Source organism: Aethalodelphis obliquidens, unplaced genomic scaffold (assembly GCF_003676395.1).
Source record: "Aethalodelphis obliquidens isolate GAN/ISIS:26980383/991018 unplaced genomic scaffold, ASM367639v1 scaffold31, whole genome shotgun sequence".
NCBI classification, from domain to species: domain Eukaryota; kingdom Metazoa; phylum Chordata; class Mammalia; order Artiodactyla; family Delphinidae; genus Aethalodelphis; species Aethalodelphis obliquidens.
In genome coordinates this window covers 11,483,418-11,500,136 of record NW_020837975.1, presented here as the reverse complement: position 1 = coordinate 11,500,136, position 16,719 = coordinate 11,483,418, and the positions used below count along the sequence as shown (strand labels likewise).

The 16,719-nt window shown below is 36.5% G+C and overlaps 1 protein-coding gene across 1 annotated transcript in view; it reads left to right on the top strand.

Annotated features, from left to right (window-relative positions):
- KIF6 (kinesin family member 6) overlaps nt 1-16,719 on the top strand; it is a 387,990-nt gene that overhangs the window by 114,866 nt on the left and 256,405 nt on the right. The window contains exon 6 of the mRNA XM_027127150.1: nt 2,038-2,167. Within this exon, the coding sequence (XP_026982951.1) occupies nt 2,038-2,167 (130 nt within the window). The remainder of the gene's footprint in view (nt 1-2,037; nt 2,168-16,719) is intronic.

The following is a 16,719-nucleotide window of genomic DNA, read 5'->3' as shown; positions in this document are numbered from 1 at the left end:
CACCTGGTACCGGTGTGTTGCTTTAAGTTCTGCAGGCTATTCCTGTGTGCAGCCAGGATTACAACTGGATTACAGAAGACAGTGCAGGTCCCTGGCATATTTTTGGTGCCCAGTGAGCGTGAGCATCCTCGTCTTTGAATTGTTTCCTGCTCCCCCACCTCTCCCTTTTCTGAACTTGCACAGGTTGGTTTTGTATCAGACTTGGTCTTGCAACATGTACCACAGGTGACTTTGCCTCAGAGTTGGAGAATTTGTTTTCTTCCTCCTGTTGAAACAGACAGAACTCTCTTCTTTTCTCACTTCTAATATACTGTCTCATCACTTATTTCATGCTTTCATCTTCCTTCCAATATTACTTAACTTCTTTTTACCTTTAAGACCTAGAATCTGTGGATTTAGGAAGAATTCTAACTTCTGTGTCCTTAGGGATTGAATTTAGGCAAGCCTTCTCGAGCATATCAGAAAGATCAGGGTGGAAGCAAAGCTTAAGGAATAAAGGGGGTTCCTAAAAATGGAGCACAATTCATCTATTTCAGTTAAAAATGCCTTAATGTTTTCTAAGCATTTTTTAACTCAAGCATTTTTAATAAGCTCACTTGTGAGTCTTGTTGAAAAATAAATAAAATATACTTGTTTTCATTTAGGGAAGAGATCTTTTTCCATCTTAGGTGGTATTGTTGAAGGAGACAAAAAGGAGTCCAAAACTTGGCAACAGGCTAGATTATTAGTGACATATTGGTCACAGAGGTGCTGGTAGAGCTACATTTTCTTCCTGCAGTTAGTATTTTAAGTGCCCACAAATTACATATGAAAGTCCAGATAACCTCCTTACAAAATGGAAGACTGAAAAATTATGGTCTTTGCAAAATCTTCATTTTTAAGGTTTTATAAATGTATTTTTGTCAATAGGCAAGTGACACATGTCCACTTGCTAGTTGTACTTTGAAGGGAGAAATAGTGCTAAACGATGCCAACCTTTATCTATTATCATCAGTTCCAAATGCTGTAAGCAAGTGCAGATATCTGGAGGTACACTTGCAACACTTGTGAATTACAGATTTCCTTTCTTCAACAATTTTTAAGAAAATCAAGAAAGCAAAACTCAAGAGGCGCAAGGGAACTCTCTTTAGTAACTTTATTGCTTGAATCTGTAGGCATTTGAAGCAAGACTGTGAGGAGTTTAGCCAAATTGTGTTCATTTGCAGAAAATCCTAAGAGGACTCTAAGGAGAGTACTGACAAGCCAACTCTCAAAACAGGGTTAGAATTCACCTGGGAGGAAGTGGTGTTGGCACCAGGATGCCCACTGAGGCAGTTGTAATAGATGAATGTAATTCCAGACCTAAGGCTCTTACTGTAAGGATTCAGTGGAAGGAAAAGTGATGTTGTAAATGAAAAAAAAGTCAAGAAACACATCTGATGGACATAAAAATCATAATTATGAACTAAAATTTTATTACAAGACTTCTTGATTATTTTTAATTCACCTTGATAAGAAAACTAGACAAGGGAACAACTCCTAGAGGGATAACAGATGCCTCAATTTTCATCATGTTTAAATTGATGAGCTAACCAGTTTGAAATGTCATGTAAATTGAAAATGGTATGAAATTGAACAAAAGGGAAAAATTAGAAGGAGAAAAATTTGTGCATTACCTATGTAAGAAACTGAATTATGACATAGAAAAATACTGTATAGCCAAGTTTCCTGATATAGGTAGAAGGTTAACTATTTGCATTTTTAATTCAATAAGAGTATGTATTTTAAGTTGCTTTGGGGTTCTGATGATTACCAAGACAGATGGCTTTAAATCAGGAGCTTGTAATATACTTTTCAGCCCCAAAGCTATTTGGTAGTACTGTCAAGGGAATGTCAGTGTTTGATGCTAATCCAGTACTGTCTGGTGTCTTGTGTACTATTGGATTTTATAAATTCAAGACATCGTGCATACAGCTTTTAAAAAAGAAACCTGTAAGAAAGACTTGAAGTTCTTTTCATTCTCAAAGTGCCTTGTGTTGTTGCTTCCCATTTCCCTAGGAAAGTGACAGTATTGGAGGACCCTGATCAGAATATCCACCTGAAAAACTTGTCTCTTCATCAGGCAACCACAGAGGAAGAAGCTCTGAATCTGCTTTTCTTAGGAGACACCAACAGAATGATTGCAGAGGTAATAAGCATTTCTCTGCAAGCTGTTTTTTGCACATTATAAGATATAATAGAATTTTAGGGGCAGCAATGACTTTAAAAATAATTTCATCCCAATTTCATGTTAGGAGAAGGAAACCTAGATCCAGAGAATTGAGAAGATTTTCCCAAGGTCTTCCAGCTAGTTAATGAGCAGGGACAAAAATCTAGTCTTTTTTAGTTTTATATTTTTAAATTTTCTACAAATTGATTTGCAGCTAGTCAGTGACAACTCATCAAAAGTCTTAATTATAGGAATTTTTGCATAAGTTTTGAAACTTAAAATTCATGGTTCATTCTTCCTAACCTCCAGTCATCCATGTATTGGCATATGTTTACCTATCCATGTATTTTCATGTATTTAGTGAATTAATATTTGTAAAGAATTTAGAATAATGCATGGAACATAGAAAGTGCTCTATGCATTTGCAGCTATTGTTGGCAGATCCAGGAACACTGCCATGGTATGTAGTATAAGTATGTCTCAGCGCGATATTGGGGATATACTTATACTAAAAACTATTTGTTGTTAATCTGACATTCAAACCTAACTGAGCACCTATATTTTACCTGGGAACCATATTCTAGAGCCAGGATTCTGGAGCCAACTCAGTCTTGGGCCCTAACCTCAACCAGTTACTGATTGGAGATGGAGGGTCACAAAGGTCTCATCCAGCGACACTGCAGTGAAAGGAATTAAGTGGTCTCTGTAGTGGTGGTGGTGATGTGGGAACAGTTCCCCAAGTGAACAGCTTACTGTGATCACGGGCACTTTCCTTTTTAAACCACCCTCCCCGGGTTCTGTGTTCTTCCTTGTCTCTGATGACAAACAATAGGTGAGGACAGTAAGCTGGGAGAAGTAGTCTGAGAAAGTCTCCCTCAAGTGACTTCTTTTCTGCCCCATTTTCACCCTCTGGAATGCACCACCTTAAATACAAGATAGATAAATGGAAAGAAAAGTCAGGTAGTGAAAGCATGGTGTTGACATCTGTTATTGTGTTGGGACCTTAATTTTGTTGTTGTTGTTTTACTAGGTCTGCATCAGTACTCTTCAATAGACTAACTTAAATAAGTTGAGCTTAGGTGCCACATATAATGTGGATTTGAGGACCCTTAACTTATTATTTTTATTTAAAGAGAGCGGTACATAGTTTTTAATTTCAGAATATCTTCTTTTGTTTACAATGTTTTGCATTTGTGTATTGCTTCAACATTTTGTCCATGCGATCATCTGTGATGCTCTTCTCACAATAATTGAAGAGAAAGGAATAAAGGCAGATTAAGAATTAGGGAGTGTAATAATGAAAAATTTAACATGCCCCACTAAAAATCCTCCTCCATACACAGTTTAATAAACAGCAAACGGAGCGGGACAGACTAGAGATGGGTCCTGCCCACCAATGGAATATGAAAAAGGTAGATCCATTAATGCTGCTGGAAAACACGGGGAAGCTTGTCCCTGCCTCACTGCTGACCTTCTTCCTGAGGTGACGCATCCCTAGAGGACTCCAGGCCTCATCCTCACAATTACGTCCCCTCATCTTTAATGGGTCAGGGAGGGCTCCTGGCCCTGGTTCACTATGACCTCTATTAGCTAAAAACCTTGGCCATTTGCTATTTTAAAGTTACGCCTTAACTTTAGCCAACTGCATCTTTTCAGACTATTGTAAAGTCTTGAGGACCTTAAGCTTCCTTTGTACAAGCTTATCTATCATGTCCTGTCACCTTACAAAGTTCCAAAAGTCTTTTCCTATTATTTACTGTTGAGTGTTTAACAATAGTATAAATAGCTGAAACTTGAAGAAGTCCAATTCTAACAATGTTGGTTATGCATTACTTTAAAAATGTATTCACTTTTTTCCTGTGTGAAGCCTGATATCTTTTAAACCAAATCTAATAGGTTTTGGATGTTTCTGTGCTTGGCTTTTATTTTTGTCTTTGGTAATAGCTACCATGTTATATCAAGAACCTGCTCAATAGAGTTGGCATTGTTGTAGATGCTTTATATGTGTATATATTGTTTCTGATTCTTATTTTATAGATGGAAACTAAGGCTCAAAGAGTTAGACTACTTGCCCAAGGTCACACAACTAGTAGGTGGCAGAGCCAGTGTTCAGCTCCAAGTCCGACCGTTTCAGGAGCTTATGTTCTTTCCCTACACCACAGTTCACAAGTTCAATAATCAAATTGACATGTCAGAATTTTCAAGTGAGGATACATTTCTGAATTATTTAAAAAATATAGCAAGTATGTAGCACTTCAGTTTATCTCTTGAATTCATTGAAAGCAAATACATAAAAATATAAATGAAGAGTAACTGTCAATCCCTGGAAATACTTTATTATTCAGTCTCCAGAGAGGCATGTTTTAGATTACAACCAAGCTGTCAGAATATAATTTGTCAGCACAGAATGAGCTTACCAGGATAAAAAGAACACACTAATCATTTTTTTTAAAAGGCGAGGTTCCCAATTTCCCATTTACATAGAGAAATCCAGAAGTTGGCATGGTAACCAGAAAACATTTGCAAAACAAAGTCTAAATATGGGGACCTAAAGTGGAGAGCTCTTCCCTTTTAAGTTCTCTACTTATAGCTAGCATTTTAAGGAAAAGTTATTAAAAATAGCTTTATCCTCTTCTTATTTTTAGAACTCACTCTTAAATAATTTCTGTAATCCTACCAATGTTTTGAATAAAACGTGATTATGTCCTTAGGGTAAATTTTTTCAAAAGTTGATTTGCTGTACCAGAGAGAATAAATATTGTGATAGCTGAACTGTGTGTGACCCAGTGTCAAAGCCCACCAGTAGCAAGTATAACTTGGTACTTTTTGTCTTATCATTGAAATGTTGCTCTCAATTAGTTACATCTAATTGAACAAGATATTCTGCATTTGATTGTTAGGCCCTGCACAGTCCCATTGCTGGAACTGTTTGTTCAGCCCTGACCACGGTCTAGAGCACTCTGTCCCCAAGTATGGCCCAAGGATAACTTGTATTAGGATACCCCATGGTAGTCAAAAGACAGTTTCCTGGATCCCATATCTGATGGATAGATTCAGAATCTGCCGTGGAGCCCAGGAATATGCATTTTAGCATTTTAAATGTGCTCAGTCTAAATTTGGGGGCAGTTTGGGTTTTACCATTAAGAAGCTGGTTGAAACCCACTCCCAGAGAAGTATGTGATCAGGTCCATATTCTGTACCCTCACCAACATCACAGGATTTGAAAGTTCTTCCAATTTGGTAGGCAAAAAACAATTTGTTTTAACTTGCATTTTTGATTACCAAATTATTTTATATCTTTATTTGCCATTTGCATTTCTGTCTTTGTTTATGTGCTCCACTTGTTCTTCTCTTGGAGTGTCAGGGTAGGTCTGGTTGATTTGTTGACTCCATGAGGGCTGGCACTTGGTCTTGTTCACATCTGCTGCACCTAGAAACAAAGACTGATATATAGTAGGAGCTCAGTAAATAATTGTTGAGTGAATGAATAAAGATAACTTTTGCCTTTGTCATATATTTAGCAAACATTTTCCACCATTTTATAAATTTTCTTTTAGTTTTCATTTCTTTTTTTTTAACATAGTCAATCTTTTTATTTTATGGTTTCTCCTTTGGATGCCATGCTTAGAAGTGCAATAGCTCACTGATGAATAATTCTACTTATTAGAAAGTGTTTCGTTTTGAATTGAAATCTGATGCCCAGTTGCATCTACCCCATTGTTCCTATTTTGGCCTGGGACATGGAAGGGGATGGTCATCATCAGGTTGGAGTGGATTTTATCGGAGGTTTCTGGAGCATGGGGATTTCACCTGGATCTTGACAGAAGCTGTACTGAATTAACAAAATCAGGTGCTCCCTCTAGGAGCAATCTCCACTGATAAAAGTGCCATTTAACTATTCATTTTAGGGAGTCATAATGTTGCTCACAGTGAATAATTAGACTAATATGGCCTTCTTTCACAAGCTAATTTGGAGAAGAGAATAGTGTTCAGGGTCCTTTCTACCAAAACTTCACAGTAGTGTCTGTTGTAGGTTAAATTGTCTTACCCTGTCAAATTCCTGTGTTGAAGCCCTAACCTCTAGTACCTCAGAGTGATCTTATTGAGAGATGGGGTCTTTACTGAGGTGATCAAGTTAAAATGTGGTCATTAGGTTGGGCCCTAATCCAATATGACTGGTAACCTTATAAAATGGGAAAATTTGGAGACAGACTCATATAGAGAGAGTGTGCCATGTGAACATGAAAACAGTCATCTACAAGCCAAGGAGAGAGGCCTGGAACAGATCCTTTCCTTATAACCCTCAGAAAGAATAACCAACCCTGCCAACACCTCCATGTGAGACTTCTAGCCTTCAGAACTGTAAGATAATAAATTTCTATTGTTTAAGCCACCTAGTTTGTTGTACTAGAAAACTAATACAGTGTCCAAATAACCTTGGATGTAATTTCTTGTATGATTGGTATCTGGTGTTGCTCTTGACCTTGATGAATTCAGGAGCGCTAATATGCTATATATAGTATAACATCTGGAAAGACCCTACAATTCTCAGCTAGCAACTATTGAAAGACAAGACTGTAGTCCTGTTCAACTCTATTCTCTCAGCATCTGGCAACTACATAGTTGGTCAGTCATTAATTAAAAATATTTTTTTGTCGAATTAATGTGGAGCAGAAGACCTGGTGATTTCAGGAGAAAAATCCTGCAATCTCAGACCCAGAATTGGGGGTGATTTTATGGTACACTGTGCCTCTTGGTGAGTACAGAATGCATCACAGATGACTTTGGCATTTTAAAATTTAATTTGTGGTGCTTCAGACCTTTTGGAAGACATCACTTTCTAAATAACCATCCTCCCAACAACATTTATAGGATTTGTAAATTATTTTCCCAGGAACTGTTAGAGGTCTTTCTGCCTAATTCTTTGCTTGAAATAAAAAACATAATAAATGTATCTGAGTTGTGCTGATGCGTTTTGTAAGCTCTCAGACTTTGCACTCTGTCAAACTTTTGGAGTGAGTTGTGTGACCTTGTAGAAGTGCAAAGACAATTGGGAGACAGGCTGTGAGTGGAGTGAGTAGGTTTGTACAGTTACTGAAACAGCTGTCGCTGGACACGTTGTCTAATAACACGAGGACAGCACGGGAAGGAAAGAGCAGCTTGACTGTGTGATTGTGTTTGTTAACAGCTCTCTAAGCCTCGATCTCCTTGTGTAGTGTGTGTGGGAAACAAGAGGATTTGGGTTGCAATTAGTGTTCCAGAATCATATTCCATCACACCATTAGAGAGACACTAAATAACACATCCTGACAGATTTTTGTTGGAAAGACATATTAGTTGTATATAATTAGCAAGTATACACCAAGATTTGTGAGCCTGAGAAGAGCAAAATATTTAACAGGGCAAATCCATTTCACACTGCTCTTATTATAATGAGAATAACATCTTTTATCATTAGGTCCCAATAGGCAGCTAGAAGCCTTAGCAAAAGATGTGTTGACAATTCTAAATTTTCTTATCTACTGTATATATGTTAGTAGGTATAGAAAGAAGGGAACTTAAATTTTGAGCACTTAATATATCCCAAGCATTTTTCTCCCTCTTTTTTATATTTTGTATATGAGAAATACACAGTCTTTCTTAACTAGTGATTCTGTCTTATAATATAGTTTGCATTCTGCTCTCATCTAACCTGATTAGTGGTATTGCATGAACCATAAGTTTCAAGTCTAAAACGTTTATTAAAATAAATGAAGTGGTACGGTGCAGCCATTAATAGAATATTAAAACATACTCACTCCATATACATAATTAGAGAAACACAATCTTCTTGGCTGTAAAAATTTAGCTCCTGAGTTTCTTCTGACCTTTAAAATTCTGATTTCTGATTAAATAGCAGAAGAAAGTAATTTTTACTGTACTCCCTGTTACTGAAATTCACCACCAACAACAACAAAAAATGAAAAATAGAAGGGAAAAAGCCATCTTCAGTGAAATAAGGAAATAGCCATAACCTCAAACCGTGAGGAAATCTGCCAAATACTATGAAATTTGAATTACGGTGAGGGAGGTTGCTGAGAGCCAACACATATATCCTCCAACCTCAGGCAGGATACAGTTTCTCCTTAAAGAAAGTGTCACAATTCTTAAATGCAAATCCAATGATCTTCTGGTTAGGGTGGTGAGATCTAAGAAAACAGACAAGTACGATAGGGCAATATTATTTAGATATTCCTTCTACACTATAGAAGGTGAGTCTAAAGAAGAAACCTTAAAGACAGGCCATTTTTATGGTCAGTGGTCTAGGCTTATGGCCAAGAAAGATGGCCTTTGGTGAGTGGGATTCAGGGAGTTTGTGACTTAAGGGGTTTTGCCATCCCAGACCTTTTAGTGCAAAAATTTGAGGAAAGTATGTGCTCTTAAGGCTAAGAATGAAATATGTGCAGAGTAAAGGTACTCAGGACACAAACTGAATTTGAATATTCCCTTACCCATCTCCCAGACTACTCTCTAGGAAAAAGATGCACATGCTCAAAGATAAAATTATCAAAAAGAAAATACTAAAGATCTTTCCATGTATATGGAGTGTGGAGGGAAAAGCAATATACATTTGAAGACTCCTTACATTAGGAAGCAAGGCAGTATACTTCAGAATCTTAAATATGTTACCTAAAAGCAATATGTGTTTTTAAAAATAGCTTAAAAATATAGAAGGTTTCAAAGAAAAGATTACAAGACAAGAAAATAAAAGCAAGCTTGAAGAACTCAGAAATGAAAGAGAAGAAGAAAGCCGTTATAGTGATGAAAGTGCCATTAAGAAACGAAAGAGAAGGAAGGAGAAGAGGAGGAGAAGGAAGACAAGGAAGAAGAAGAGGAGGAAATGTGGCTGAAAAATAACTAAGGATATTTAAAATAATGAGAGAAAATGATACCTAGAAAGACAGCCAAAGGAGAAACCAATCTTGAGTAATTAGAAATCCTGAAGAAGAGTGAGAGGAACAGAAAAAACATGGATAGAGAGAGAGAGAGAGAGAGAGAGAAGTTTCCTGAAATCTGGCATTACTTGAATCTGCGGATGAAAAGGCCATGCTGTGTCTAAGAAAAAATGGGAAAAGCTCAACTCCAAGATAAAATCTATTGAAGTTACTAATTTCCAAAGCTAAATAAAGAAACTTATGGACATCCAGTCTGAAAAATGCAAGCCAACTCTGAGTGAAGATTAAAAAAAGTTTGCTCTTGGACTTTCCCTTAGCAATATTCAGTGCCAGAAGACAGTGGAACAAGTTCTGAAGCAAGGATATTGTGTCCCAATAATTTTATACCCAGCTGAATTTTCAAGTTTTCCTTTAAAAACAAAAACATCAGACAAGTATTTTTAAGCATGTGTGACTCCTGGAAGAAAATGAACCGAGGGATCGTTTTTAAAAATTACTTGACAATCAAGGCTAACCAACTAAGAGATAAATCAAATTAACGAATGTGAGAACCCAGAAGCATTGCAAAAGGACTGGTGAGAAACATTGAATTTATTTAAATGTAGACATAAAACTAAACAACTGTGTAAGTAAATATTATAAACCTTGAAAATATAAATAATAATAGATATAACACAAATTTGGAGTTAGAAAGTAGAGGAGGGGTGGTGTTATAAGTGAGCTAATTTCCTTATATTTCAAAGCAAGAAAGTAGATACTGTCTAAATGTCAACCATGTAGTTAAAATCATGATGACCCAAGTCCTTTAATTCCATGAGTTTTCCTTAATTCTGAAGAGATACTTTTAGAGAAAAGATATACATCTCTTACCATGAAAAAACATTTATCTGAAGCTCACCAATCCCTTCAGTTTTATTTATTTTTCTATTAAATTCAAATAAAATTTAATTTAGTCATTTTCAATTAAGAATAGTATATTCTTAGAATATATAGAATATATATTAGAATATATAGAATATGTGTAGTATGCTTTTGTTTTGGTAAAGTACTTCTATATGTTCTTCTATATTAAAGGTATCTAAATACAATTTTTATCAAACATTAACATTGTTATTTTGGGGAGATTTTCACTTTCATCTTTGCTCCTTTTTGTGTTGTTTGGATTTTTAAAATAAAAAGTGTGGTAGGGATTACCAGCACTTACCAAAACTTCTGTTTATTCCTTCTAGCACATGCTTCCTTGAAGTTAAGGGAGTTCACTTGCTGTATCCAGTGCAATCTGAGTGAAAGTAGCATGTTACTTTTGTTTCGAAGCCTTTGAGAACTAGCATAAAGTTCTCCTTAATCTCCTTCCCTTTTGTGGCAAACCCTGAAGCTTTATGTTGTGGAGGTGGTCTTAGAAGATGGCAGCACCCCCATCAGCTTTGCTGGTGTCAAGTGTGTGGAGCAGAGCCACCATTTAACAACACTGGAGAAATAACGTGAGCAAGAAAGAAACCTTTGTGATTTTTAAGCCTCTGAGATTATGGTGCTATTTGTTCATTTGCTACCATAATATAACTTGATCTATCTTGATAAATGTGCATCATTTTTACAAAATACTAACTCATTATTCTTCATAAAATTCAAATATAGCATGTTTTTTTTAGTAAGAAAACAATGTTTATGTTAGTATTATATATATCATCTATTTTCCAAATGGGTTTGAAGCAACTTACAATATTAAAACACATATAAACCTGGACCCAAAAAAATGTCAAAGAGGAAAAAAAAAATTTGAAGGTAAACTTGATTTAAAAGAAGATAGATGGATATGATAGACAACTGGAGTGAGTTAATTATTGCCATTAAGGACAAAATTTAGCTATGATTCTTCAGGCAGACAAGTAAAAACAAGGGCATCATTTTGACATTTTTGGTTATATAGTTTTCATTGTTCAGAGAGCAAATTTACGGGTATTGAATTGCAGGCAGATTGTATCCATACTTGTTTAAAGGGTCTTGTGTGGCAAAATGGGCAGTGTCTTGCCTGTAACTTTGAAAGAAATACAAAGACTTTATACTTCTGTCAGTCTTGTATAACATCTGAGAGCTTTATGTTAAATTGCTGTGTATTTAATTGAGTGTATCAGTCAGGATCTAACAAGGAAAACAAACTACTCTGTATTTAAAACAGGAGAAATCAGTGCAGATAGTTTTGTTTCATGGATGACGGAAGAATCTGAGAAGCCAAACAGGGGATGGTAATACAACTCGTAGAGATCACCAACAACAGGAAGCTATGACAATCTATAGGCAGGTCTCAGCGGGTAGGAGGCATTGGCAGGAGAGTGGAAGGCATGAGGAAGGGAAAAGCCAGAGTATCTCTCCCCTTCCCTGACTTTCCAGCTGGATGCCAGCTAAAAGGGGTCTTGGGGAAATGCTGCCTTTAGGACTCTGCATCTCTGTGATGTAGAGCAAAGTAGGGGAAAGGGAAGGAATTGATCAGAGGGCAAAGAGGCATAGATTAGCCCCTGAGTAAAACTATTTCTATAAGAAATAGGGTTAATAATTCAGATAGATTGCTTTTGGCTTATCTTCAATCAGGAATACACATGAGGGAAATGGCAGGAAGTCAGTTTGGGCTATAAGAAGTCAACGTTAAGAAGAAGCTATTCTTCTAGCATTTCTTGTCGATAGATACTTTCATTTTTTTGGCAGGCTGACTTTTGCATTAGTCCTTGTATTGGTTTCAAACTAGGAGGGAGGAGACAGGGGTCTTATCAACTGCCCAAAACCTTCAACAAGTAATTTGATCACGTTTTGGGCTTGCCACTTGGATTCTTGCCAATTCTAACAGCAAGAGATCTTCATAGCCATAGAGAGAACTGTGGAATCTTCAAAATGTGGAAAAAATATCATTGGACTATAAAATGGAGTGAAATAATGTATGTAATCACCAGACATCTATGCTTCTAGAGTTCTTCCTTCAGCATCTGTACTGTGAGTGACATTGTCCTCAAATCTGTGTCCGATACAGACCTCGATGTCTGAACTCGAACATTGCATTGAGAGCTACCACAATCAATTTGACAGGATAAACTTCTTTCATAAGAATAAAATTACTCAAATGTATATCTGAGTTCTGCTTTGTGTGTTATCACTACCTGTTTCTAGTTGTCTATACACAGGATAGTAACAGGTATTTTCAGTTTACTTATAATCTCGAGGTATACAGTATGTATAGAAAAAGGTTTTCCCTAAAGACAGTTTAAATGAACTGCTATAAATTCTTGAGAAAATCATTAGACTTTTTAGCCCCGTAATATCATTTTTTCCAGTTATGTGTATGGTCAGACTTGGAAATTGTTAAGCCCGACTGAATTTTAAGAGGAAGAGAAGAGAGAAAAAATGTTAACCTTAATTTAAAAGATGAAAAATGTATATGCTAGACAACAAGAATGCCATTGAGGACCAAATTTAGCTATGATTCCTCTTGCAGTCAAGTAAATAAAAGGTGGGGGAGCATTTGGGATGATATATTTTCCATTGTTAGAGAACAAACCTTTGTCCTGGTGTTGATATGATGATACCCAGTTCAAGGATATTAAACAAGGATGATAATTGAACATAGCTCTAATTAAACATGTAGGTAAAATTCTTCCTCAATTTGCCATGTGTGCTGACTTTAGCATACTTATATTTTTATATAAATGTATTTGATTTGCCAAATTTTGGAGAAATGGCCCATAGGGAAGCAATCTTCTAAATATTGACATCCAACAGAAGAAGAGCCATCACTAATTCTGGCTTTCAATTTTCCTAAAATTTTGAAGTCAGCTAACAGATCTTTGAAGACATGAAAATCAAAAATCCATCAAATTGATTCCAGACCTGTTAGAAGGGATATATAATAAAACAAAATAGGCTATTCTTATCAGAAAGGTGAATCACAATTGCTAAAACATTCTTATCATATGTTTCAGATTGCTCCAAAGCTTACTTTTAAATTTAAAAAAAATTGGTGTGCCTGGTCTGTTTTTCTCTTTTACACAGTTGCTTTGATAATACCCTGGACCTAGAAATCTTGCAACTAGGGAAAATGAGTCTGATTACTTTTCTAAAAGCCAGGTATCTTATAAAAGGAAAAATCAGAAAGGAAAATGAGCAGTTTAGGGTCATTAATTCCCATAGAGGGCTATCAAATTGGGGATATTTTGCTGCTAAGCAGTATGTTCTGAAACAACTTCAAAAAAGATCAAGACAGGTGTTTATAGGGTCACATGCTAAACCACTAAGTTTGGTCAGGCCTCACTTTTCCAGGCTGAGTTAGAGTACAACAAGTGTGTGGTGGGCCTCCTAACCAACCCATTTGCCATGGGAGGAATTAGATAAGAAATCATTTAACCAGTTGGGGGAGGGTTAGATAATCCTCAGTTAAGGGTGAATTTTAACCTAAAAGGCTCAGATATCAGTCTGGGAAACACATGGAGGCTAGTATTTTCAGTCTTCAATTCAGTTAGAGCAATGATCAAAGGAACAGATCAATTAGGATATCTGGTTAGAAAGTGTTATCAAACAAGGAGAATTGGAGTGAAAGCTGAATTCTGGATTCTGTGTCTGCTGCTGTTCTAAGATGGTTTGCTTTAAAAAGTCTCAAGCATGTGTATTATATACTCCTGTTCAACCTAAGAGAGAATTCTCTTCACCTGACCTATTCTAAATTAGGGGAAATTCTTGTTGAGCTATTTCACTGCAAAATAGAGACCTGATTGAAGAAAGAAAGATTTTGGTACATAAGAGTGGAATATAAGCTATAAGATATGACAAGAAAAAGAAAGTATTCAAAGGATCCTAGGAAATCTTAATATGTAATATAAAGAAATTACTTGACTCATTGAAGACTGTATTTATTAACTATTTGTAATCATTTTTTGTTTTTTTGTTTTGTTTTTTTTTGCGGTACGCGGGCCTCTCACTGTTTTGGCCTCTCCCGTTGTGGAGCACAGGCTCTGGACACGCAGGCTTACCGGCCATGGCTCACGGGCCTAGCCGCTCCGCGGCATGTGGGATCTTCCCGGACCGGGGCACGAACCCGTGTCCCCTGCATCGGCAGGTGGACTCTCAACCACTGCGCCACCAGGGAAGCCCTGTAATAATTCTTGAAGTGATTGAAAACATGAGATTAACTAAAAGTAGAAAAATTGTTACAAAAAAAATAATAGTATATTATATAAACACAAAAATCATAATTCACATATCAATTTTTGCCCTTAAATTAAAATTTTCAATCTTGAAAATGGCCACACACCCACAAATCATGAAGAAATAATGAAAAAAGTGAAAATTTTTGTTGATCTACCAATAGGAATATGTGTAACAAAATCATAGAGCATCAGGATTAGTAGTTGTACATCTGCAGATTCCAACAGGAAAGATGAATAACAGGCTTTTGTAAATGCTTATCACTGTTACCCAATTCTTGTTGCTATACCATTTCTTTTCAAATTTCTCTTTCAGCCTAGGAGTATCTCCTGCTCTGCAGAAAATGATTCTTGTTCAGTGAAAGAGCTTCTTAGGGTGGTAGCCCAGCCAGTGCCACTAAGTGGCTTGAAGGGCTGGTGGAGAAGGAGCTTTAGCCTTCAATACGGACATGTGGTGTTTCCTCGATTTAATGCTATGTTATGTAAAGCTGCAAAAGCAGCTTCAAGTACCACTCCACAAGTACATTGCTACTCCAAGCCCCTTTTAGATAGACAGTTTGAAGCCACCATTGACTGACAAGGTCATTTTTGAAGCACCTTTTATAATCTGCACCACTCTTTACACTGCAAGAAATGGGCTGACCACCAAACATTCAGTTGTAGCCTGGTAGATTCCACTGTCATCCCTCACTACCCTCTGCTGTAAACTGTCCATTACAATGTCACAATTTTTTAAATGATAGATATTTAAAAATCCATTTGGAACAATGGATTTTTCCAGAGTTTGGATATTAATTATCTTCTACTCTATGCACAAATGTTTAAATGGCCTTTCTCAACACAGTAGTTAATGCCAATTGGGAATAGTCCAAGGGAATTCATGAAGATAAATGAATTTTGAGTAGGCTTATTTTGGGAGGAGGAGAAGGGCATACTTTTCCCATAAGACATACTGGCCAATACTTGACCATCAAGAGGACATTCCAGGCAAGAGAAAAGGCAGTTGAAGATGTACAGTGTAGTGGATAATAAGAGCCCTGGAGTCAGGCATAAAGGGTAATTGAAGCCCAAGATATGTGTAGAGATTGGAGTCAATCTTGCTGTACAAATAATTCTAATTTTTAGACTCAACTTATATTGCATGGATTTAAAGAGTTTGCAGTTATAGTCTCTGAATTATTTGGCAATTTTTAGAAATTATGAAGCATGCCATAGAGATTCCAGAAAACTAGAAATGAGCAAGAGCCAACGATTTAACAAACATTTTTGAACACTATTGTGTAATGTTATGCTAGGGTTACAATGATGTGTGAGACACCGTCCCTGCCCCCAAGGAGCTCAGAGTCTAGGTGGGAGGAGGTGGGAAGTGGAGAGCCTTTGTAGAGGAGGTAACCTTTCAGGTAGGCTTTCAGTGAGAAGTCAGCTTTTGCTGGGCTGGAGATGAGAAAGAGGAAAACTAACTTTCCTTGACCACAGATTACCAATATGATGAATCTGTAAGGGACCCAGTGGGCCTGGGTTTTAGACTTTTACTCTATAAAAGAAAGTCATTTATTCTCAACTCTGCAAAAAAAGAAAACATTTGGAAAATGACAGGTTAATATTTTTTATACCAAATCCTAAAAAAGAATCTGAAAAATGATTGTTAAATGATTCACTTTAAACTAATTTCATTCACTTTTCTGATAGGGTTATAAAAATTCATAGGTCAAGTGAATTCAAGTTATTTAATAAAGTCTCTCAAAATATCCTTGGGAGATATAAAGAGAAATTGAAAGTATATGAAAGTACTTGGATTGAAGCCAATTAGAAAATACCCCTAATTATTGCCTAGTGGAGAAGAAAGTACGGGTGTCTTCATGGAATACTATTGTTCTGCCCTACTCCATGTCTTACAAAATTGTTTGGGTGAGGAGATACAGGATAGTTTCATTCGTTGACAGTGCAAAATTGCAAAACAGTCAAAATTCAGAATTATCTCAACAGATAGTAATGTTGGGATAAAAACTAATCAAATGCAGTCATCAAATAAACAAGTGTGTGTGTTTCCCAAAGAAATTCCATAGCATGGGTAAAAGGCTGGAGCAAATATGGTTTATCACTTCATGTGCTATTTATTGGCAACACTAGATTTGGATTGCTCAGATTCCAGTTTCCTCTGCTGTGGTTAGGCTACATTTGAAAGCATAAATTCAGTTCAGAGTGTCAGATTGCCGTACTTTAAAAATAGTTTGGTAAACAGTTGTATCAGATACAGTTGTAGGAACCGGAGATATTAGTCTTAGGGAGCATGCTAGTTTAATTCAGGGATTTAGGTGGGATTGATGTAATCAAATATGTGTTTTTGAAGTATTACTCTGTCTGCAAGGTGGAGAACAGTTGGAGGAGCCAAGAGTAAATATGGGAAGACTAG